Here is a 24,469-nt window from a genome sequence, read left to right as displayed (position 1 = left end):
ACCCTCACAGTCCAGGCTGGGCAATGTAAACAACCATGTTTTTAATTCGCGGCAGAAGGTGCGAAGGTCAGGAGCCAACCGGAGCCCCAGGGGAAGTTGATTCCAGAGGGTGCACCCACAGAGAAAGCTCTATCCCTGAGGGTCACCAGCCGACACTGTCTAGCTGATGGCATCTGGAACAGGCCCTCCCTGTGAGAACGCACCGGGTGATGGGCAGCTGTTGCTGGCAGCAGATGGTCTGCCAAATATCCTGGGCGTAAGCCATGTAGGGCTTTATAGGTCATCAGCAGCACCTTGAATTGGAGGGCAACCGGCAACCAATGCAAGTCGCACAGGAGGGGTGTAACATGGGAGTATCGGGACCCTCCCATCACAATCTGTGCGGCTGCATTCTGTATCAGTTGAAGCCTCCAAGTGGTCCTCAAGGGCAGCCCCATATAGAGAGCATTACAGTAGTCAACGCAAGAGGTAATTAGCACATGAGTAACTGTGCGTAGGGCATCTCAGTCCAAATAGGGGCACAACTGGCAGACCAGACGAATCTGGGCATATGCCCCCCTAGTCACGGTTGTTATATGATCTTCTAAGCTCAACCGTGAATCCAGGAGGACACCCAAGTTGTGCGCCCTGTCTACAGGGGGCAAAATTTCACCCCCTATAGCCAGCGATGGAATCCCTCCTTCGAACTGAGATGCCGGTATTCACAGCCACTCAGTCTTGGCAGGGTTAAGCCAAAGCCTGTTCCTCCCCATCCAGATCCATACCACTTCCAGGCACTGGGACATCACATCGAGGGCATCACTGGGCTGGTTCGGGGTGGATATAAAAAGCTGGGTATCATCAGCGTATTGATGACACCCCACCCCAAAACCACGGATGGTCTCCCCCAGTGGTTTCATATAAATGTTGAACAGAAGGGGTGAGAGAACCGACCCCTGAGGCACCCCCCAGTTGAGGGGCCTCATGGTCGATCTCTGCCCTCCTGCCAACACAGCTTGCATCTGGCCCAAGAGGTAAGAGGAGAACCACCGTAAAATGGTGCCTCCCACTCCCAACCCCTTGAGGCGCCACAGCCGGACACCATGGTCGATGATATTGAAAGTCGCTGAAAGATCTAATAGGACCAGAACAGAGGAATGACCTCTGTCCTGAGCCCTCCAGAGATCATCCACCAGTGCGACCAATGCCGTCTCCGTGCTGCATCTGGGCCTGAAACCTGATTGGTACGGATCAAGGTACTCCGCTTCATCCAGGGCCACTGGGAGCTGACATGCCATCAAGTCTCAACAACCTTCACAAGGAAGCGAAGGTTGGAGACCGGATGAAAGTTGCTCAAAAAAGCTGGATCCAGGGCAGGCTTCTTGAGGAAGGGCCTCACCACCACCTTCTTCAAGGCAGCAGGAAAGCTACCCTCCTCTAAAGAAGCAGCTATCACCGCCTGGATCCAGCCACATGTCACCTCCCGAGCTGAATAAACCAGCCAGGAGGGGCGTGGGTCCAGTACACATGTGGCCGCACTCAACTTCCCCATGATCCTGTCCACTTCGTCTGGGATAACAGGATCGAACTCTTCCCAAAGCACAAGACCCGCTTCATCGTCTGACCCTGTCCAGTCAGAGTCCAAGCCGTCCCAAATCTGAACGATCTTCTTCAGCAGATACTGGCCAAACTCCTCAGCTCGCCCTCGTATCGGGTCTTCCCCCGCCCTCTCATTCAAGAAGGAGCGGGACACCCGAAACAGGGTGCCCGGGCAATTCTCTGTGGATGCGATGACATCGGAGAAATAGTGACGTATAGACACACCTCGCCCCCATCCCTCTGGGAAGAGATCCTACATATGTCATCAGGGTCATCTACAGATTGCTAAATCAGGATCCTGCTAGGACACATGATGTTACCTAGATTGGGTAATGAAACATATGCCAGAAAACAGCAAACTTCAGAGTAGCACCAAGGATCCCTCATTTCCATCCAGAGCTACACATATTCTCCTTTTCTGGTACCCTGTTCTCTGTCAGCACTTGTCCGTGTATCCTATATTCTGAATTAAAATAGTTAAATCCAGTACATCATCTTTCTTTCTGTGTCCATGTATCTATATTATTGTAAAAAATATCAACTGATCTTTAAAATTATTTTTTTTATTTCAGAAAGAGGGGGAACACTTTGTCAAATTGACAATTAACAAGTAGGTAGGTTTTCTAAGGCCAGCTAGGAGAAAATATTTTAATAGATAATTAACTCTTCCTGGAATTGGTTCAAATTACTATCGTGTATTTATTTGCTCAAAGCTCCAAAGATTTTCTAGAAAGCAGTGAAAAAGCAAGTTTGAAAGGGGTTATAAACTAATCCAATGGAGAGCTTGGGATGGTGGGAAGAGTCCCACAGGACTATTGAGTTCAATTTCTCCAGCATCTGTTCTTTCTTTGATCAGACCTATTTCAAATCTGAGTTGTAGAAATCTCAGTCATTACTCAAGCACGTGTCATATCTCCATCAAAATGAAAAGTTTAGATTGATGCTTTGGTCTCTGGATGTGTGTTGGGAAGATCCAGAATGCTAGATCAGATCCATTGGTGTGGCGTGATATGTTGGAGACCTCTTTGGGAAGATGTTTTGGCTGCTGCTGTGTTATTCATTCTGATGTTCCCAGTGATCAAAGTGAATGCACTCAAGTGCCCAGAGGTTGATCCTATCCCAATTCCACATGAATGGTACCAACTAGGTGATCTCCTCATTGGAGAGATGACTTCACAGATCCTCTATTCCTTCAGCGAGCATTCGTTTCGTGAACATCCATTTCGGGAGCTCTATGGATTTTCAGAGTATGCAAATCCCACACTTTTTTTCACCTAATGATTCCTTGTTTCTTTTCTTCAGTTTTTTCTAGCTGACCACACCTATCTCTATGAAAAAAGATCCATAAAGAAAGCAGATGAAAGCTTTATCAGATCAAGTAATCACTTTAGTTTCTGAGAGTTTCTGGCTGTAGATTTTGTTTCCCATCATTTTTATTTTAAATTTAATGTTATGTAGGCTAAACATGATGGCTAAATAGCTAGATTGCAAATCCCTAAGAATTTTTTGAGTAAGCAAAATCCACTCTTTTCTTCGTGTAATGATTCCTTGGTTGTTTTTTTCTCAGTTATTCATATCTCTATGAAAAAAGGTCCATTACAAAAGTAGATGGAAAGCTTTATCTGATCGAGTAAAAGCTTCATTTTCTGAGAGTTTCTGACTGAAGGTTAAATAAGACTTTCCTTTCTCATCAGTTTTATTTTAAATAAAATGTTATGTAGGCTAAACATGATGGCTAAATTGAAAATCCCTAAGAAAGGAGATTTAATAAAATGAAGAAATACTTTGAAATATATGGTCCCCTTATTATTAAATAAAAGAATAGAATTAATTTATTTTTTCCAAGTAGAGAAATATATCCATAAGAAGGACAATTAACATCCAATATAGATAAGTTTATTTGAAAGATAAAATTAGACATTTACCTAGGATGCTCTTCATAACTGAAAAGATTATAACTGAGAAAATTTAGAAAGCAAATCTGCATAAAACACGGTACTCAAAAAATTCTCATCTGAATTTTGATTATTATTATTATTATTTTTTGTTGCAGTATAGGAGTGGCCAAAATTGTGGAATCTTCTGGGGAAAGTGTATTTTTGAGGTTTGACATAATAACACCACTTTTTGGGGGGGAGTTTCAATATAATCAGATTCCACTACTGGAATTGCCTGGGAATAGCCCAGGCCTTAACCCAATTGAAAATCTATGGAGCCGACTAAAGAAGTTCCGACTAGTCAGAAGTGACCCAGCAACCTGCCTTCCTCAATGGATTAATTATCCTCAATGATTCTAGTTATCCTCTGAAGTTGGTGTCTGTCTTGTTGTGTTGCAGAGCCAAACCAGACAATTATAGAGGTGCAGATGACAGACTCAATAATTCCTCTGTAGAAGTGTATCAGCTGCTCCTTGGGCAGTTTGAGCTTTCTGAGTGGGTGCAGAAAGAACATTCTTTGTTCTGCTTTTTTGATGACGTTTTTGATGTTAGCTGTCCATTTTAGATCTTGCACTTTGGTAGAACCTAGAAATTTGAAGGTCTCTACTGTTGATACTGGGTTGTCTAGTATTGTGAGAGGTGGAAATATGGAAGGCTTTCTCCTAAAGTCTACCACCATTTCTACGGTTTTGAGTGTGTTCAGTTCCAGATTGTTCCGGTCACACCACGAGGCTACTTGTTAAACCTCCTGTCTATATGTGGATTCATCATTGTCTCAAATGAGACCGATCTCTGTTTGTCATCTGCGAATTTCAGTAGTTTAACAGATGGATTGTTAGAGATGCAGTCATTGGTATATGAGAGAAGAGAAGTGAGGAGAGCACACAGCCTTGGGGTGGGGTGGGGGGCTGTGCTAATTGTACAGCTATCTGATGCAATTCTGCTTAGCTTCACCTACTGCTTCCTGTTTGTTAGGAAGCTTATGATCCACTTGCAAGTGTGTTCAGGTACCTGTATCTGGTTTAGCTTAGTTAGAAGTCTGTCTGGAATGATGGTATTAAATGCTGAACTAAAGTCTATAAAGAGGACCCTTGCATAGGTCTTTGGAGATTCAAGATGTTGTAGGATGTAGTGCAGAGCCATATTAACAGCATCATCTGTCGATCTATTTGCTCGATATGCAAATTGCAAGGGGTCTAACAGCAGATCCGTGATGGTTTTCAAGTGGGACAGCGCTAGTCTTTCAAAGGTTTTCATGACAGATGTTAAGGCAACTGGTATGTAGTCATTCAGTTCCTTGATGGTGGGCTTCTTGGGCACTGGGATGATAGTAGAACATTTGAAGCAAGAAGGAACATAGCATAGATTTATTGAAGATGGGGGCCAATTGGTCAGCACAGACTTTTAAGCAAGAAGAAGTTATCTTGTCTGGGCCTGGAGCTTTTCCTGGCTTTTATCTGTGAAATAGGTCTTGCACTTCCTTTTCTGTGGTCACTAGGGGTTGTGAACCCAGTGGGATGGGGTAAGGCTCATAGTAAAGGGTACCCATGTCAGTTAATACTTAAAGGTTACGTATTAACAGACACGGTGATAAAACTGATGATGAAAACTGATGATATGTTGATTGATTCAGTGACCATGCCATTCACAGACAATATTTCATTATGACAGTTCGAAAACAGAAGTTATAAATATATTTAACTTAGCTAAAGTAAGGACTATTGTTGAGACATAAAATCTCCTTTAAAGTTAACTTCTGAAAAAGTGATTTTTTGTTAACACTTTGTAAATTTTATTTACAGGGTCTTAACAAAATTCTACCAACATGTCCTTTCCTTGGCCTTTGCTGTGAAGGAGATCAATGAGAATCCACAAATCCTGTCTAATGTCACCCTTGGCTTCCATATCCATGACAACTATTATCACCCAATGATGACCTATCGGACAACCTTGGACTTACTCTTCAAATCCCAGCAATTTGTCCCCAACTACAAGTGTGACACTATGAAAAATGTTATGGCCATTATAGGGGACTCACCTCTGAAACGTCATCCTATATGGCAGACATTGTAGGTTTATACAAGATACCACAGGTAGGCACTTGAAGAATAGACATAAGTTACATTTCATCTTAAAATGAATTTACTAAAGGAGTTGAATATGTTACTGGCAATATCTTTCAAAAGGATGAATTTGTTTTTCCTTTTAGCTGACTTATGGTTCATTTGCTCCTCGGAATAGTGATAACAGTGAAATGCCATCTTCATACTCCATTGTCCCAAATGAATCTTCTCAGTACATTGGGATTATCCGACTGCTTCAACATTTTGGGTGGATCTGGATTGGGATCCTTACTACTGATAATATGAATGGAGAACGTTTCTTGCAGACCATGGAAACCCTCCTTTCCCAACATGGAATCTGCTCTGCTTCCATCCAAAGAATCCAGTATTTAACACAATGGGATAAAATGTATGAAATGATTGGAAAAGCAACAATTATTTATAATGGCATAGCTGATGAGAAGATCAATACCTTTATTGTGTGTGGAGATGCTTTGACAATTGTATGGGTGACTACTATTATATTCATTCTTGATCCTGGAGTTGGGCAGAGTTCCTTGGGGAAAGTGTGGATCATGACTGCCCAGATTGATTATGTCTTAACAGTAATGCAAAGAAAATGGGATCGCCAGTTCTTTGATGGTGCCATTTTATTCACAATTCACTCAACAGAAATTCCAGGGTTCAAGGAATTCCTGAAGTCGATAAAACCTCCTTGGATTCAAGAAGATGGATTTTTTCCACTTTTCTGGGAACAAGTGTTTGATTGTTTATTGCCATCACCTCATTCGACCCCAGAGGACAACGATATTTGTACTGGAGAGGAAAAGCTGGAGGATATTCCTGGGTCTATGTTTGAAGTGCATCTTTCTGGGCACAGCTATAGTATCTACAATGCTGTCTATGTGTTGGCTCAAGCTTTACATACTCTCTTCTTACTTGGATCTAATCACAGGCATTTGAGGAGACATAAATTATTAGACTATGAAGATACACAGCCATGGCAGGTGATTTGTGTTGTAAAAATATATTATATGAAACTATGGTAAATACAAAGTTAGACTATATGATTCAAACAGGGAAGAAGCAACTGTTCAAAAAGTTCATCCTTTGATAAAATTTATATTTATTCCTTTATTTCCGTACTTCAATATATTTTCCATTTTACTCCATGAACAACTTCAGAATGCAAGGATTAAGACTTAAATGAAGTGAGATCCGGGTCCTGGTTTTCAAATTCCTATAGCTTTTTAGGCATTTCACTGACTGATATTATTATTTTTTTAAAAATATTTTTATTATACATTTTCCTTTATTATACATCACATTTCCAGGTTTGTAATGACAGTGTACTGGTTGTATCATCCTTTTTAAGTGTACATAATATTATACACCCTGATTATAACCATTATTCTCGTAGTCATACGAGTATAGTCTCTTTTCAATACATCATATTGTATGTCATAGTTATAACCATTATTTGCATAGCTGTACCATAACGCTCTATACATTTATCACTCTATATGTTTTAATCTATAGTCACGTACCATCCAATAGTATTATTGCTTATAATATATATTCTTATTTATATCTATATAACTGTATTTATTTTTATTTTGTTAATCTTCTTTCGTTATTAAGTTACTAATCTCTGCACCTGATATCTAACCATTTGTACAATGAATCCCATGTTAATCGGGAGAAGGGCGGTATAGACATCTAATAAACTCTAAACTCACACTCTTAAGTAATACTGTAATTCCTCTTTATCTTTAAGTTCCATCGTTAACCTGTCCAATTCGGCACATTCTAATATTTTCTTTATTACCTTTTTGTCTATAGGTGTACTTTTGTTTTTCCAATTTTGTGCATATGTGATTCTAGCTGCTGTTATTACATGTAACATTAAGTATGTAATTCTTCTATTGTATTTCCCCTTGTATTATACCTAGTAAGAATAGTTCTGGTTTTAGATCTATTTGTTGTGCTGTCATCCCTTCTAACCATCTTTTTATCTTTGACCAATATTTTTTTGCCGTTGGGCAGGTCCACAACATATGATAGTAGGATCCTGGTACTTGTTTACATTTCCAACACCCTGGTGACATTTTCGGGAAGATTTTTGCTATTCTTGCTTGTGGCAAATGCCATCTATAAAACATTTTGTACAGGTTTTCTTTGTATGCTGTTGACATCGTTAATTTGTAATTTCTTTCCCATAACTACCGATATTATTGAAGACAACAGAAGGATTCTATTTAGTTGTGTCAGCTATCTTTCAGTCTTTACCATGTTCATAGAAGCCTTATGTCTGTGAGAATTGAATGAAATGAAAAATGGGTGGGAAGTCACAAGAAGATCAGTCAGGTGAGGCTTACTTAGAAAATGAGGAAGAGATCAGAGAGGGAATGTGATTTTGGAAATCTAGTTCCACATCATTTCCTAGGCTATGTTTGACTGGGGAAAAACTTGCTGCAATTCATTTCTATCATTTGACTATGACTCAGAAAAGAAGAATCTGACCCTTTGAATTATTCCCCCAAATGCAGAGGGCAGCAAACAGGTTCTCAAGAGGTTGGAGAAATAATCTTTCCATATATTCAGAGTTTCTCATTCAAAAGCTTACTACTACTAAGACAAAATAACTGATATCTTTCTATTCTTTGTTTTCTGTTTTTTTTAATTCCCAATAATATAGCTTCACCAATTTCTTAAAGGCATGAAATTCAATAATTCTCTTGGAGACGTCATAACATTTTATGATCAAAAGAACATGGAAGGTGGATTTGATATCGTCAACATAGTCACTTTTCCCAATTCCACTTTCCAGAGACGTCAGATTGGAAAAGTGGATCCTGATGCTCTCAAAGGACAGGAATTAATCATTAATGAGGACATGATAGCTTGGCATAGATCATTTAACCAGGTATGGTTTCCAGAAGTTTTTGTGAGGAGATACCATTTTCATATGGATTGATTTGGCTTGGAAATTTACTGTTCTTCTTCTAGGCAACCCAAGAGAACTAAACAGATTAAAATGAAATGACATTTTTCCACTTTAATTGTTGAAAACTAAATTCACTAATATTATGTACATTATTTATTAGACATCCCCCAAATAGCAAACTGAAAATGTGAAAGAAAATAAATGCATTTAAATGACTACATTTCTTTAGTTGAGTCAAACTTGATGTGATTTAGAGCAAATTTGGTTGACTCATTCCTTCTGATTAAATGGATGAATTGATGTAATGAATCACATATTCAATTTCTGGTATCTTACAAAATTGGAAATCTAGATCTAGTACGCTCACAGATTTCAGGTTGATTTGAAATACATTCTGAAATCCTATTTATTTCTTGATCCTTTTATACATAGTTCAGATAGGATGTATCTTTTTAGTGTAACAGTGAAACACAATTAACAACTGATTTTTATTCAAAATAAGAAATCCTAATTTTTTCAACATCTTTGATATTGAAAACCAGGTGCTCCCCATCTCTGTCTGCAATGAACATTGTCAGCCTGGTTATCAGAAAAGGAAGAATGAAGGGAAAAAATTCTGCTGTTATGATTGCGTTCCATGCCCAGAAGGTAAAATCTCAAATACGATTGGTATGTTAATAACATGTCTAATTTTGTTGCCATAGAGATGAACTTGAAATATCATCCAGAGTGCCATTACAGACAAGTACACCATGTGGGTATTTTTGGAAAGGTATTCTGCAACATGATTTCAGCTAATTAGTTTTCAGGTTGCATATTCATCAGTTTTTATTTGGAAACAGCAAAATGATGGTAAAATATAAAAAATCTAGATATATTACAGTATCTGAAAATGGGATAAACAATTAGATTATCCTCTTTTCACGAGCCCATAATCCCTTCAAGTGTGAAATCTGGGCAACTGAATGGAGCTGAATGTTTACTAGCTGGATTCCCTTTCTGTCACGAATGCAGAGTTTTTTCAGTAGATATATTCTCATTGTGCCCAGAGAGAGAAATATCTGCCTCTACCTAGGATCGAACTCACAGCCTCCTGATTGTGAGGTGAGAGCTCAACCTCTAGGCCACCGTGCCACCCAAGCTCTAAACAATGAGATTTTTAGAATTTTGTTTATTTATTTAGAAATGGTATGTGACAATAATAATAATAACAACAATAATAATATATTTTAAATGCTAATTATTTCCATTTCCCAATTACATTTATTATGCTCCATTTCTGCACTGTTTGACTTCTTTGGAAAATCTTTGCTACTCATATTTTCCCTAGAGTGTGCAAAAAATGAATATATATATATATACCATTTTTTGATGCCCTAAGTCCAGTATTTTATTTATGGGGATAAACACAAAGATGAACTTTAAAAGAAGTGACGAATGAAAAATTAGAAAATAAAATTATTAAATAAAAATGATGTTTTGTAGCATCAAAAAATTCTGGTTTTGATGTAGTTTGTCCTTGAAATAGATATAAAATATTGATCTTTTTGGAATTTCCTCCTTGATAGTTTGTCTTCCCTTTTCAATTGAAATTTGAAAACATTTCATATGCACCAAGACAAATTCCTTGTGTGTCCAATCATACTTGGCCAATAAAAAAATTCAATTCAATTCAATTCAATTCAATTCAATTCTATTCTATTCTATTCTATTCTATTCTATTCTATTCTATTCTATTCTATTCTATTCTATTCTATTCTATTCTACTTTACTCTATTCTATTCTATTTCATTTTCACACATTTACTTGCTTTCAATGTCGTGGAGATCCATGAGCAAATTATAACAAAAAGGAATGCATCATGAAAACAATTAGCTACTTGTCTTATGGAGAACTTTTAGGAATCAGTTTAACCACTGTTGCTACTCTACATTTATTCACTGAAACATGAGTGTTTGTTTGTTTTTTCCAATTTCAGACATGGTAGCTTGTGTCCAATGTCCAGAAGATCAATATGCAAACCAAAAAAGAAATTGATGTCTCCTGAAAAGGATAAACTTTCTGTCTTATGAAGAACCTCTAGGGTATAGTTTAGCTTGTCTTGCTGCTGTGTTCTCCCTCATTACAATATGGGTGCTGGGAACTTTTATTAAGTACAAGGACAGCCCTATTGTAAAAGCCAACAACCGGAATCTCACCTACACCCTCCTCATCTCCCTTCTCTTCTGCTTCCTCTGCTCCTTGCTCTTTCTTGGACAACCTGGGAGAGTCACCTGTCTCCTGAGACAGTCTGCATTTGGTCTCATCTTCTCATTGTCCATCTCTTGTGTGTTGGCCAAAACCATCCTTGTTTCTCTTGCCTTCAAGGCCACCAGGCCAGGATCTCGGATGAGGACATGGGTGGGGAAAAGACTGGCTGTTGTCTTTCTCTGCTCTCTATTCCAAGCAAACATCTGTATTGTGTGGTTGTCAACCTCTCCCCCATTCCCAGAATTAGATGTGCACTCAATCACTGAAGAAATGATTCTACAATGCAACGAGGGGTCAGTTGTTATGTTTTATTGTGTCCTGAGCTATATGGCCCTCCTTTCATTTGCTAGCTTCATTGTGGCTTTCCAGGCTCGTAAACTGCCTGACAGCTTTAATGAAGCCAAGTTCATCACCTTCAGCATGTTGGCTTTCTGCAGTGTGTGGGTCTCCTTTGTGCCAACCTACCTGAGCACCAGGGGAAAAGCCATGGTGGCTGTAGAGATCTTCTCCATTTCATCCTCCAGTGCTGTGCTCCTAGGATGCATTTTTTCCCCCAAGTGTTATATTATTGTGTTTAGGCCTGATTTAAACAACAAGGAACAATTAATAAAGAGACATTCTTGAACGTATTTTTCTTTGCTTGATTATGTTTTTAAGTTAGTAAGAGTAAGATTCATCAAAATTAGAAAATATTTTTTAAGTTATCCATATTAAAGGCTCTTTAATGTTCTGATTTGCTTTTAACTCTTAAACCTGGATTTAGGGGAAATCTGCATTAGGGAAACATTTAAGCTTTTCTCCAATGATATTCTAAGATGAGTCACAAATGTAGTGTGGGAAGACTAGAGATTTTTGAGAACCAGAGAGAAACAATTTTATAATCAAGCATTGATAATTTCCCCACTGTCCTCATATATATTCTGGGCTGACACAATTACTTTTCATGAACTATCCATTGTAAATGCGAGTATAATGATGAAATTTAAAATGTGAAGTTGAATTCACACTTCTTTTTCTAAGTGAAAAGTTAAGGGGTGTCTACTATATAGTCACAGAAGTAATATAACATAATGTAATGTAAAAAACATTTCTTTTAAAATCAGCAATTATTTTTATTAATAAAGAAAGCAAACAAAATTTATCATCCTGAATCATTATTGGCAGGATGATCTAACACGTGCTTGGTTGAGTTTGTTCCTTGTTCACTACCAGCAACAGTCTGGATATCTGTTGTCTTATTTTATCTCCTTCACAATAAGACAATAAGATTTGTTGTCTTATTTCATCCATACTTATATCTGCTTATCCATCAAGTACACATGGGCACGATCCAAACTGCATGACACAATGTATCTTATTGTTGTTGATGTTATTGTTTACTATTGTGATTGGTATTATCTTTTAATATTATTGTAAATAGATTCTTGACTCTTGCTGGTCTATGACCATAATAAACTTTATATTCTATTCAATGAGATGCAAAACATTGCATAGGTGTGATCCAGTCCAGAACCTCAGTTTCCTCCCTATTCCAAACAGTTAACATCATGCAACTAATCAACTTAAAGAGCCCGTAGCTTTTATGATACCCTTGTGGGTGCATTAGTCAACCATGGGCAGACTGATCTCTTAGATTTAGCCTCACTGCAGCTGAAAGTGCTGCCAGAGTACCTGATGGTAATCAGGGCATAATATGACCATGACAAGAGAAACACCAAGAGCCACCACCCCCGCTCCAATTTTAGATGTTATTGTCACTACTCCAACAGAAATACCCAATCAAGTATGCCCCCACAGTCTCATTATGAGACCCTGAATGATTTGGGATAGGCCCTCTACTAGGGAAAGCAGATTAAAATCCCCGAAGACCATGAGTTTGTCAACCCAAAAATGAAGTCAAGAAGGTCAGGTTGGGAGGCTACAACCTATAAGGGAGGCTGGTGCAGCAGCAACAATGCCAATTGATCCCAACCTATTGAACAGGTTTCACATTCAAGAATCTGTGGTGGAGCATCCTTCAAGTCTTTAGAAACTCCTGGCTGGTGATCATTATACTGCCACCCATGCCTTAGATTTTCCACTGATGTCACACCTGAAGCTGGGTATATCTCCTACAGTTCCACCCATCCTTCTGGACCCAGACTGGTCTAAGTAATACATGTTTCAGGTGACCCAGTCCCTTCTTGGGGTGAGTAATACCTAAAGGGTCCTTGCACATCTTCTGGACAATGTCACTCAAATTAGCTCCATGTTGGACTTCAATTTTAAAAGCAGAATCTGTGAGGTGTGGGGGTTTGCAAGGTGATCTGAGAAGATTTTGAGCCCATGGAACCAGAGGAAGTGGACAAGACCCTCTCGGCTGCTAGTTTAGCCACTTGTGTATTAGCTCCATTCCCCTCCTGACTTATTAAAGCTGTGTGGAAAGGAACATTGGATTGAGTCTGGTGAGAATTAACTTTCTTTGATAAAAGGAATGGTCCCAACAGCTCTTGAAGAGAGGGTAGTGTGCCCCCTCCTTAAAGGAGCATCACTCAACCCAAGCAGGCTGGACAATTTTCACCAAATTTCCAACCATCTCTTTTTAGAGATCAGAGGTGGGTTTCAGCAGGTTCTGACCAGTTCTGGAGAACTGGTAGCACAAATTTTGAGTAGTTCAGAGAACCGGTAGTAAAAAGTGTGACTGGCCCCGTCCCCGTCCCCATATATTCTCTGCCTCCCAAGTCCCAGCTATTGGGAGGAAATGGGGATTTTGCAGTAACTTTCCCCTTGATTGGGGAGAGAATTGAGATTTTACAGTATCCTTCCCCTGCCACACCCACCAAGCCATGCCCACCAAGCTATACCATGCCCACCAAGTCACACCCACAGAACCAGTAGTGAAAAAAAATTGATAAATTTTATAAATAATCTTTGATTTTCCAGGGTTACCCATTCTCTAATCCATGTTAAACTTGAGGCTTTATAATATTTTTCCCATGCTGGGAGTCCAAATCCACCTCTAGTTTTGTCATCTTGTAATAAACTTAATTTAATTCTTGATTTTTTCCCCTCCCACACAAATTTTGTAGCTATTTTATCCAAATTGCTAAAAAATTTCTTATCTAATTTTATTGGGATTGTTTGGAATAAATAAAGGAGCCTTGGCAGTATATTTGATTTTATTGTTGCAATTCTCTCCAGAAATGACAATTTTAATTTTCCCCATTTTTCCAAATCTTCTTTTATTTTTTGGACCAAAGGTCCATAGTTATTCTCTTTTATCATTGTAGTTCTGGCTGCCATATATATTCCTAGGTATTTCACTTTTCTGACTACCTGCAATCCTGAATCTTTTGCTAATTTCTCTACATGTTTTGCTGTTATATTTTTTGTTATCATTTTAGTCTTCTCCTTATTAATTTTTAGATTGGCTACATTTCCAAATTCCTCAATTTCTTTTATTAATTTGGGTGTTATTTTTATTTGATCTTCTATGAAGAAGACAAGGTCATTCGCAAAGGCTAGGACCTTGTATTCTTCTTTTTTTACTTTTAATCCTTTTATTTCTTTATTTGACCTGATTCTGATTAGCAAGTTTTCCAGAGTCATAATAAAAAGTAAGGACGACAATGGGCAGCCCTGCCTTACTCCTTTATTTATTCCAAAGAATTTTGTTGGGTCCCCATTTACTAATACACTAGCCTTTTGATTCTTATATATTGACGATATCATTCTTGTAAATTTCTCTCCGAATTTCATATTTTTAATTTGGTGTGTCATAAACTGCCAATTAACTTGGTCAAATGCTTTTTGTGCATCCAGAAATATCAGTGCTACCTGTCTTTCTGGATGCATCTCATAGTATTCTAAAACATTTATTACCATTCTTATATTATTTTTTATTTGTCTTGTAGGCAAGAAACTGTTTTGATCCTGATGTATTCTATTATTTAAAGTATTTAAAGTATTATATTATTTAAAGGAGATAATAACTCAATACTATCAAGAGCTTTATGAGAAAGATGAAGTAACAACAGAGGAAATAGAACAATACTTAAGTGGGGAAGGGATGTCAATATTAACAGAGGAAGAAAAAGAATCATTAGATAAGGAAATTACTATGGGGGAGTTAAAAGAAGCATTGAAGAGACAAAAAAAATAACAAAACGCCAGGGACCGATGGCCTACCAATGGAGTTTTACAAAAGTTTAGGGGACTCACTAAATGAGATACTATTAGAAATATATAATGAGGCATTGATGGAGGCAAAGTTACCAAATACATGGAGGGAAGCATATATTTCCCTGATACCGAAAGAGGGAGCAGATACAACATTAATAAAAAATTATAGACCGATCTCCTTATTAAATACCGATTATAAAATTTTTATGGGCATAATTGCAAATAGGATGAAAAAAATATTAAATAATAGAATACATCAGGATCCTTGCAGACATTTCATTTATTGGTACATGTTGGCTTTTTCTAAACTCTGAATATCTGGTTCTGTCCATTGGTGTGCAGTCCTATAACTTTACAGAAATATAGACACACCTCGCCCCAATCCCTCTGGGAAGAGATCCTACATATGTCATCAGGGTCATCTACAGATTGCTAAATCAGGATCCTGCTAGGACTCATGATGTTATCTAGATTGGGTAATGAAACATATGCCAGAAAACAGCAAAACGCAGAGAGCACCAAGGATCCCTCATTTCCACCCAGAGCTACACATATTCTCCTTTTTTGGTACCCTGTTCTCTGTAAGCACCTGTCCCTGTATCCTATATTCTGAATTAAAAGAGTTAAATCCAATACATCATCTTTCTTTCTGTGTCCATGTATCTATATTGTAAAAAATTCAGGTGATTTTTTAAATTATTTTTTATTTCAGAAAGAGGGGAAACACTTTTTCAAATTGACAAATAACAAGTAGGTAGGTTTTGTAAGGCCAGCTAGGGGAAAATAATTTCAATAGATAATTAACTCTTCCTGGAATTGGTCCAAATTACTATCATGTGTTTATTTGCTCAAAGCTCCAGAGATTTTCTAGAAAGCAGTTAAAAGTAGAAAGCAAGTTTGAAAGAGGTTATAAACTAATCCTGGTTCAATGGAGAGCTTCGGGGGGGTGGAGGGGTGGGAAGAGTCGAATAGGACTATTGAGTTCAATTTCTCCAGCATCTGTTCTTTCTTTGATCAGACCAATTTCAAATCTCAGTTGAAGAAATCTCAGTCGTTATTCAAGCACGTGACTGTATCTCTATCAAAATGAAAAATTTAGATTGATGCTTTGGTCTCTGGACATGTGTTGGGAAGATCCAGGATGCTAGGTCAGATCCATTGTTGTGGCTTGATATTTTGGAGACCTCTTTGGGAAGATGTTTTGGCTGCTGATGTGTTATTTATTCTGATGTTCCTAGTGATCAAAGTGGATGCACTCAAGTGCCCAGAAGTTGATTCTATTCCAATTCCACATGAATGGTACCAACCAGGTGATCTTATCATTGGAGGGATGACTTCACAGAACCTCTATGCCTTCAGTGAACATTTGTTTGATGAACATCCATCTCAGGAGCTCTATGGACTTTCAGAGTAAACAAAATCCACTCTTTTCTTCACGTAATGATTCCTTGGTTGTTGTTCTTTTCCCACTTATTCATATCTCTATGAAAAAAGGTTCATAAAGGAAGCAGATCAAGTAAATGCTTCAGTTTCTGAGAGTTTCTGTAGGTTAAAAAGGACTCTTCTTTCCCATCAATTTTATTTCAAATAAAATGTTATGTAGTCTAAATATGATGGTTAAATTGCAAATCCCTAAGAAAGGGGATTTAGTAAGATGAAGTATTTTAAATACTTTAAAATATATGGTCCCTTTATTATGAAATAAAAGAATAGAATTATTTTTTTCCAGGAAGGGAAATATATCCATAAGAAGGACCATTACCATCTAATTTAGATAAGTTTATTTGAAATATAAAATTAAAAATTTACCTAGGATGCAGTTTATAACTGAAAAGATTATAACTGAGTAAATTTAGAAAACAAATCTGCATAAAACACGGTTCTCAAAAAATTCTCATCTGAATTTTGATTTTTTTTCTTAAAGTATAACAGTGCTAGAAGCAATGAAAATAGGCAGATTTTTTTCTACTCCACCTGATTAGAAATAATTAATAATACTTAATCTAATTCATCATTGCCTTCAATATTTGAGGAGTAATTTCCCAGGTGTAACATAAATCATGATAAAATTTCCTGTTATAAATAATAGATAATTGGTTGACCCATTAACCCATTTCTTTCATGAATTTTCTGAACAGTTTTCACTCCATACGAAATGTGAAAGCTTGTTCTTCCACTAAAATATCATAATACTTGGAAGGGGAAGAAGGGGTGAGATTATGGATTGTTACAGAATATCATGACACTTAAGAAATGATGGATGAAGATTCCTACAATTTAAAAAAAAACTTTTTTGTGAAAGAGTGAAAATGAATCAAAAATGGGACAAGCATCTAATTTCAGTCTGATATTATTTGAAATATAGACATACAAATATATTTAGAGAGTTCAAGGCAGAGTTAGCCCATGATAAGGTGAGCAGCCAATAAATGTGATAAATTTAAATGTATGTATGTATGTATGTATGTATGTATGTATGTATGTATGAATATACCTCTCAATACTGTTCTATGCATTGTACAATTGTTTCACAAAAGACTTTCTTTATTTGCAGTGTGATCACAAAATTCTACCAGCATGTCCTTTCCTTGGCCTTTGCTGTCAAGGAGATCAATGAGAACCCACAAATCTTGCCCAATGCTACCCTTGGATTCCACATCTACGACAGCTACAACAACCCTAAAATGACCTATCGGACCACTTTGGACTTACTTTTCAAATCAGATAGATTTCTCCCCAACTACAAATGTGGACTTCGGAAAATTCTCCTGGCCATTATTGGTGGACTTGGATCAGATACTTCATCTCATATGGCAGAAATTCTAGAGCTCTACAAAATCCCACAGGTGGGTCCAGGGGTCAGGGGGTTTATCTTGTTTCTGTTAACCGATTTAAAGAATTAATCAATTGATTAAATGTACCCAAAAGCATCCTTAAGTCTTCTTTCTCATAAATCCCATCTAAGATTTAACAAGTTATTGTTAAATCACTTAAAACCATTTAAAAACCATTAAGAAAATCATTTAAATATTAGCCAGCAGTGTGCAGCAGCTGCCCAAAAAAGCCAACCCAGTTCTAGGTTGCATAACAGAGGGATAGAATTAAGATCATGTTAAAAGTGTTAATACCACTTTATGATGCCTTGGTAAGGCCACACTTGGAATATTGCATTCAGTTTTGGTCACCATGATGTAAAAAAGATGTGGAGACTCTAGAAAGAGTGCAGAGAAGAGCAACAAAGATGATTAGGGGACTGGAGGCTAAAACATATGAAGAACAGTTGCAGGAACTGGGTATGTCTAGTTTAATGAAAAGAAGGACTAGAGGAGACATGATAGCAGTTTCCAATATCTCAGGGGTTGCCACAAAGAAGAGGGAGTCAAGCTATTCTCCAAAGCACCTGAGGGTAGGACAAGAAGCAATGGGTGGAATCTAATCAAGGAGAGAAGCAACTTGGAACTAAGAAGAAATTTCCTGATTTAATTGTTAGAACAATTAATCAGTGGAACAAGTTGCCTCCAGAAGTTGTGAATGCTCCAACACTGGAAGGTTTTAAGAAGATGTTGGATAACCATTTATCCAACATCTTGATATCTACACCATGTAGATATCTACACCATGAAGTGGTGTAGTGTTTCCTGCCTAAGCAGGGAGTTGGACTACAAGACCTCCAAGGTCCCTTCTAGGTTATTCTGTTCTATTCTAAAAAAGATTTCTTGGTGCAGAATGCAACAACTCATCATGGCCAACTCGCAGGAGGACAAATCGCCACAGGACAATTCAAGAATTCAGTTTAACCGTTTTCAATAATTTAAAAAATATTTTAATTTTTGTCGTTCACGTTTCATTTTGTCCCTCCTTTGTCATCCTTTCTTTAATAAGAATCTTTTCCTGAGAGGAGTTAGCTGTGGTGAGTTGGCCTAGACTCTTCTTGGTGAATGCCGATGATATTTTAACACATTTGTTGAAAAAAAACATTGATGCCCAGGAATTTAAGCATATTCTCAAAATTTGAGAAATTGTGGATCAGGTCTCAATTCTAATCTGTCAAACCAATTTCTGAAGAGATCCATAAAAATCCATGACCAAAACAAAAACCATGTACCACGTCTTGATGTTTTCTTTTAGCTCACATATGGATCATTTCCCCTGGAGGAAATTGATATCTGTCGATCATCTTCACTTTACTTTATGGCCCCTAATGAGGTTCCTCAATATGTAGGGATTATCCAATTGCTTCAGCGTTTTGGATGGAAATGGATTGGGCTCTTTGCTGCAGACACCGAAAGTGGAGAACATTTTTTGCAGAAATTGGAGCCCTTGTTTTTCCAGCAGGGAATCTGCTTAGCTTTCATACAAAGATTTCCAAAATTATTGCGTTTGGATGACTTGGGTAAATTTAACGATATCATGTTTCATTTTTATACACATTTCACAGACGTTAAAACAAATACATGCATCATCTATGGAGAATCTTTGACCTTAGCCTGGCTGACAGCTCTCAAATCTTTATGGGAAGTTGCAAATCAGGGAAATGCATCATTAAGCAAGGTGTGGATCACCACTAGCCAAATCGATTTCATGCTACCAGGATCTCAGAGGGAATGGAATCTCCAGTTTTATGATGGGGCCATTGCCTTTCAAATCCATTCCAGTGAAAATCTGGAATTCGAGGGATTTCTTCAGTCCATAAAGCCACATTCAATCCATGGAGATGGATTTCGAAGCCATTTTTGGGAGCAAGCATTTGACTGTTTCTTTCCTAATTCGGGATTATCATCCTTGGGAAGTCAAGAATGCACTGGGGAAGAAGGCCTGGGAAACCTTCCTGAATCTCTGTTTCAATTGCAGGTGACAGGTCACAGCTACAGTATCTACAATGGGGTTTATGCTGTGGCTCATTCCTTGCATAGCATGCTATCCAAGGGATCCAATTTAAGAAAAAAAATGGCAGCTGAAATTCCTAAATCTCCAAAACTACAACCTTTTAAGGTAACATATCCCAGCAAATATTTTTTTTCATTTCAATAAAAACATATTTCAAAATAATTTAGCTCACAAAATGAGCTAAGCTTTAATTCCAGGCACAATCTATTGTTCAAATAGCTATGATAAAAATACTTATTGAATTTGTCTGATCCAATTAGATTTCACTTAACATTCTTCTCAAGGAATTCTTATCTATCTATCTATCTATCTATCTATCTATCTATCTATCTAGATTTTCTTACTTTTTCGTAGGTTTTATGTGTGTTTTTCTTTTAGCCAGGTTTTTCCTACATAGCCAAGATTTTTCTACAGCCCTTCTATTCTATTTTACATATTTATGTATTAAATTGTATTGTATCTTATCCTATAATTATTGTATTTTACCTCACTCTTATTTTAAATTGTTTGTATAAGATTTTAGTGGTGATATGGGTTTTAACCTTGTGGTTTGATATGGCATATAGACTAATCTATCTATCTATCTATCTATCTATCTATCTATCTATCTATCTATCTATCTATCATCTATCTATCTATAATTTTATTTATAGATTTTTTTCTTTAACATCCATAGGTACTTGTTGGACAAAGTATTGTCTGGGTTAATATATTTTACACACAGTAGTAATAATAGTAATATTGTTTAGATATATATAATCATAATTTCTCAACTTCTAACATTTTTGTATACATATTAGTTATAATGTATTCTATTCTATATCAATATACATAATACTATTATCCCAATTTCTAACTTCTACCTCTATTTTCTAACTCTTAATAAAATAACTACCCTATTCGGAAGTATTCTATGTCTATCCATCATCTCTTGCCCTTTTTAGAATTTCAACTCTTATTGACTTTTTGGTAAATCTTTCATGTTTCTCCCTTGGGATCTTGTAGCTCCTTACATCAGATTTATTTAATCTTAGTATTTTCATCTGCCACGTGACCTATCTCTTGTTGTTGGATCTCTAGAGTCATCTTCTGTGGGTCTTTCATCATTTTTAAGATAACTTTCTCTTTTTTCTCTTCTATATTTTGAACTCTTGGAGGGTAAACAGTTTGTTCCATTTTGGCTGCTGATGTATTCTGTTTTCTGTCTCAAGGAATTCTGCATATGTTATTCACTGATAATACTTTGTAGGTTGACTTCTTGATCTGTTGAGGAAAACTGGGATTATGAAATTCTTTGCCATCTATAGTCTTTGTTTTGAATTGGCATTTTGTCCAATGAAAGTGAATAACAAATTTGGGAACCAAAACATGGAACTTCTAATGTGTTGATTTCTCTTATCATTGTGAATTCAACTTCATTGCTTTCTTCTTCTTTTTCAAGTAGCTCCACCCATTTCTTCAAGACATTTCTTTCAACAACTCTGCAGGAGAAGGAGTGTCTTTTAATGAGAAGAGGGAAGCTGCAGGAGGATTTGACCTCATCAACGTGATTGTTTTTCCAAACAAGTCTATCCGGAGTGTGAAAGTTGGAAAGCTAGATCCTGATGCATCTCATGGAAATGAATTGATCATTAATGAAAATCTGATAGAATGGCACAAAGGTTTTAATCGGGTATGGAACTGCACAAATGTAGAGTATATTTTTTTTTACAACTTCTTTAAATAACGGAACAGATTTCAGTTAAAATGTCTCCAACTGATCTCTGCTGGTCATGATTCTCTTTATAGTATGACTAGTTGACTGTATTTTCAACTGATGAAGGAGCTGAATAAGTTGGCAATTACCTGTGCAAACTTTTTCATGTTATGAGCAGGTTCTTCCAGTTTCTCTGTGCAATGAACACTGTCGCCCTGGATCTTGGAAGAGAAAATCTGAAGAGAAAAGCTTCTGCTGCTATGATTGTGTTCCATGTCGACTAGGGAAGATTTCAAGCAAGATAGGTCAGTTATGAAACTGCAACAATTTGAGAACATTGAGCAGTAAAGGAATTGTTTCATCAAATGTTACAAGAAATTTATTTCTTCTTAAAATTGATGTTTTCTAACATGATTAATTTTTGGGAGGTCCTACAGATGTCATATGTAGACCAGGACTGTATCGTAGCCCAACAATACTATATATGATGATCTGTCAACTTGCAAAGCTTTCAAGTTGCCATGAGCAGGAGGGAGGGAGAACTGAAGTGAATTCCATACATTCTTCTGACCGCAATCAGAAGGAGGGCATTAGGTTTCACAGCCAGCCAAAGTGGTTAATTGGAGAATGTGATTTATGACATGGCCAGAGAGGAGGGGAGAGACAGGGTCATAGGGGAACGTAAATCTATGTGGGATCAATCCTGACTGCATCCCAGTATTGCCGGAATGGTGCTCCTAATAAATGACTATATTTCTTTTGAAGTTTGGATCATGGCTCATGAATTAATTAGGGCATCTTTCGGAAACTTGACATGGTCATCCAAAGCATTAGACAACAATCTAATGAATATCAAGGGGGAGAAAATTGAAAATTCTCTACTGAATTGTTGTAAAATTGAACGGAAAAGTTCCATATGCAACGTGACAAAGCACACCTGAGTAAATAATTGATTTTTGATATAGTTGGTAAATATTTTGGAATAACCCTTGGAATATAGCTACAGAGGAAAAAGATCATGAAATGTATTATCAGTCTTCAAACAGTACATAAAATATTTATTAAAAAGTGGTAAGTGGGAAATAGGTGAGTTTTCTTTTGTTCCTTTATCCAGATACAGAAGATTGTTTCAAATGTCCTGAAGATCAGTATCCAAGCAAGGATCAAGATCGATGCCTTAACAAAACAATGAGTTTCCTGTCCTTTGAAGAACCTTTAGGGATCAGTCTGGGCTCAGCTGCTGTTTTCTTCTCCCTCATGACAACCAGTGTGCTCGGAATTTTCCTTAAGCGTAGAGATACCCCCATCATCAAGGCCAACAATCGGGACCTCACTTACACACTACTCATTGCCCTTCTGCTCTGCTTTCTCTCTTCCTTGTTATTCCTTAGTCAACCAGGGAAAATAATCTGCCTTCTCCGGCAACCAGCATTCGGCACCATCTTCTCAGCTGCTGTTTCTTGTGTGTTAGCTAAAACTATTACCGTGGTTGTCGCTTTCATGGCTACTAAGCCAGATTCTTCAATGAGAAAATGGGTGGGGAAAAGATTAGCTCTTTCCATTGTCCTTTCTTGTTCTTTTCTTCAAGCAGGTCTTTGCATTCTGTGGCTGGCAACATCTCCTCCATTCCCTGAGTTAGACATGAATTCCCTTACAGAAACCATGATTTTGCAATGCAATGAAGGCTCCATCTTCATGTTCTATTGTGTCCTGGGCTATCTGGGCTTCTTGGCTATTGCCAGCTTCATTGTGGCTTTCCTTGCCCGTAATTTACCTGACACCTTTAATGAAGCCAAATTCATCACTTTCAGCATGTTGGTCTTCTGCAGTGTGTGGATCTCCTTTGTTCCAACCTATCTGAGCACCAAAGGAAAAGCCATGGTGGCTGTGGAGATCTTCTCCATCTTGTCTTCCAGTGCTGGGTTATTGGGATGCATTTTCTTCCCAAAATGCTTCATCATTGTGTTGAAGCCAGAACTTAATAGAAGACACCAACTAATCAAACGAAATAATTAAATTAGGTCTACATTTTTATCACTTACAGGAGAAATAAATTAGCAAAGGAAAATAAAAGATTGGTCTTTTCAATTTTCCTTCCTATCCTCCATTCCATATCAACATTTCTTTTTTCTGGCTGTGATCTCTCCTCCATTATCTAAATTAGTTGTGCCCCCAGTTACTGAAGAAGAGAATACAACAAAGGTCAATTTTCTACAATGCAACTGAGGTCAATTTTCATTTTTTACCATTTCTTGTTGGTAAGGGCCAGCATATAGGCCTTGTGGTCCTGGGCAGCTTCATGATTGATTTTGTTGCCTCTAAATTATCTGTCAGCTTCTGATAATCCACGTTCTTTTAGCATGTTCATCTTTTGCAGGATGTGGGTCAACTTTCCGTCAACATATCTGAGCACAAAAGGAAAATTCATGGTAGCTGTGGAGATCTTTTCCAACTGGACCTCCAGCGATGCTTTACTTGCATGTATCTTTTTCTGTTAAATGTTTCTAATTGTGCTGAGACCTAAGATAAACAACAGGGAGCAATTAATAAAAGTAATAATAAAATATTTTTATTTATTTATAAAATTTATTGCCTCAGCATTTATTTATTCATAATAACTCTGATGATATATTTTTCTCAGTGTATTGCCAAGTTCTTACATTATACAATATGTAAGCACTAATTGTGCACTCAGTTCAGATTGTCTTATAAAGAATGAAGAAAGAAAGAAAGACATAAAATTTCTGAAACATGTTTTTCTATGTCTGAAACATAAATCTTTTTTGCTATGCTGTTCTATTTCCATTCTATAAAATCAGATTTTAATGCAAATTTAATAAACAGAAATACAATATTATTTTTTTCTTTTTTATTATTATTCAAGGATCTTCTTTTTGGATCCTCTTTTAATGTCTAGTAAAAGGACAAAGTCTAGACATAGATTTTGAGT

General features: G+C 37.2%; 2 protein-coding genes across 2 annotated transcripts; both read left to right on the top strand.

Moving 5' to 3' along the window:
* The first annotated feature begins 2,556 nt into the window (after positions 1-2,556).
* On the top strand, positions 2,557-11,404 carry LOC132711323 (vomeronasal type-2 receptor 26-like). The gene is made up of 6 exons (XM_087893308.1): positions 2,557-2,825; positions 5,318-5,528; positions 5,725-6,585; positions 8,277-8,504; positions 9,068-9,194; positions 10,504-11,404. The coding sequence occupies exons 1-6, from the start codon at positions 2,557-2,559 to the stop codon at positions 10,560-10,562; spliced, it is 1,755 nt and encodes a 584-aa protein (XP_087749434.1). The 3' UTR covers positions 10,563-11,404.
* A 4,862-nt stretch (positions 11,405-16,266) lies between these two features.
* LOC132711322 (vomeronasal type-2 receptor 26-like) lies at positions 16,267-23,535 on the top strand. The gene is made up of 6 exons (XM_060689993.2): positions 16,267-16,346; positions 17,491-17,794; positions 19,092-19,928; positions 21,268-21,495; positions 21,698-21,824; positions 22,634-23,535. Exons 1-6 carry the CDS (start codon positions 16,267-16,269, stop codon positions 23,533-23,535), a joined length of 2,478 nt encoding a protein of 825 aa, XP_060545976.2.
* Positions 23,536-24,469: the final 934 nt, after the last annotated feature.

The sequence above is a fragment of the Pantherophis guttatus genome, chromosome 4, assembly GCF_059756535.1.
Source record: "Pantherophis guttatus breed Tessera chromosome 4, ASM5975653v1, whole genome shotgun sequence".
NCBI lineage: Eukaryota > Metazoa > Chordata > Lepidosauria > Squamata > Colubridae > Pantherophis > Pantherophis guttatus.
The sequence above is the reverse complement of the archived record's forward strand: the minus strand, read 5'-3'. Positions and strand labels throughout refer to the sequence as shown.

What these genes read in the sequence shown, in the direction of transcription:
- LOC132711323 (XM_087893308.1), top strand. Translation starts at nt 2,557, where the DNA reads ATGCTAGATCAGATCCATTGGTGTGGCGTGATATGTTGGAGACCTCTT. An exon ending in AAGATACACAGCCATGGCAG is followed by an intron (nt 6,586 to 8,276) that starts GTGATTTGTGTT and finishes CCAATAATATAG; the next exon opens with CTTCACCAATTTCTTAAAGG. An exon ending in GGCATAGATCATTTAACCAG is followed by an intron (nt 8,505 to 9,067) that starts GTATGGTTTCCA and finishes ATTGAAAACCAG; the next exon opens with GTGCTCCCCATCTCTGTCTG.
- LOC132711322 (XM_060689993.2), top strand. Translation starts at nt 16,267, where the DNA reads ATGACTTCACAGAACCTCTATGCCTTCAGTGAACATTTGTTTGATGAA. An exon ending in GAGCTCTATGGACTTTCAGA is followed by an intron (nt 16,347 to 17,490) that starts GTAAACAAAATC and finishes CTTTATTTGCAG; the next exon opens with TGTGATCACAAAATTCTACC. An exon ending in GGCACAAAGGTTTTAATCGG is followed by an intron (nt 21,496 to 21,697) that starts GTATGGAACTGC and finishes TGTTATGAGCAG; the next exon opens with GTTCTTCCAGTTTCTCTGTG.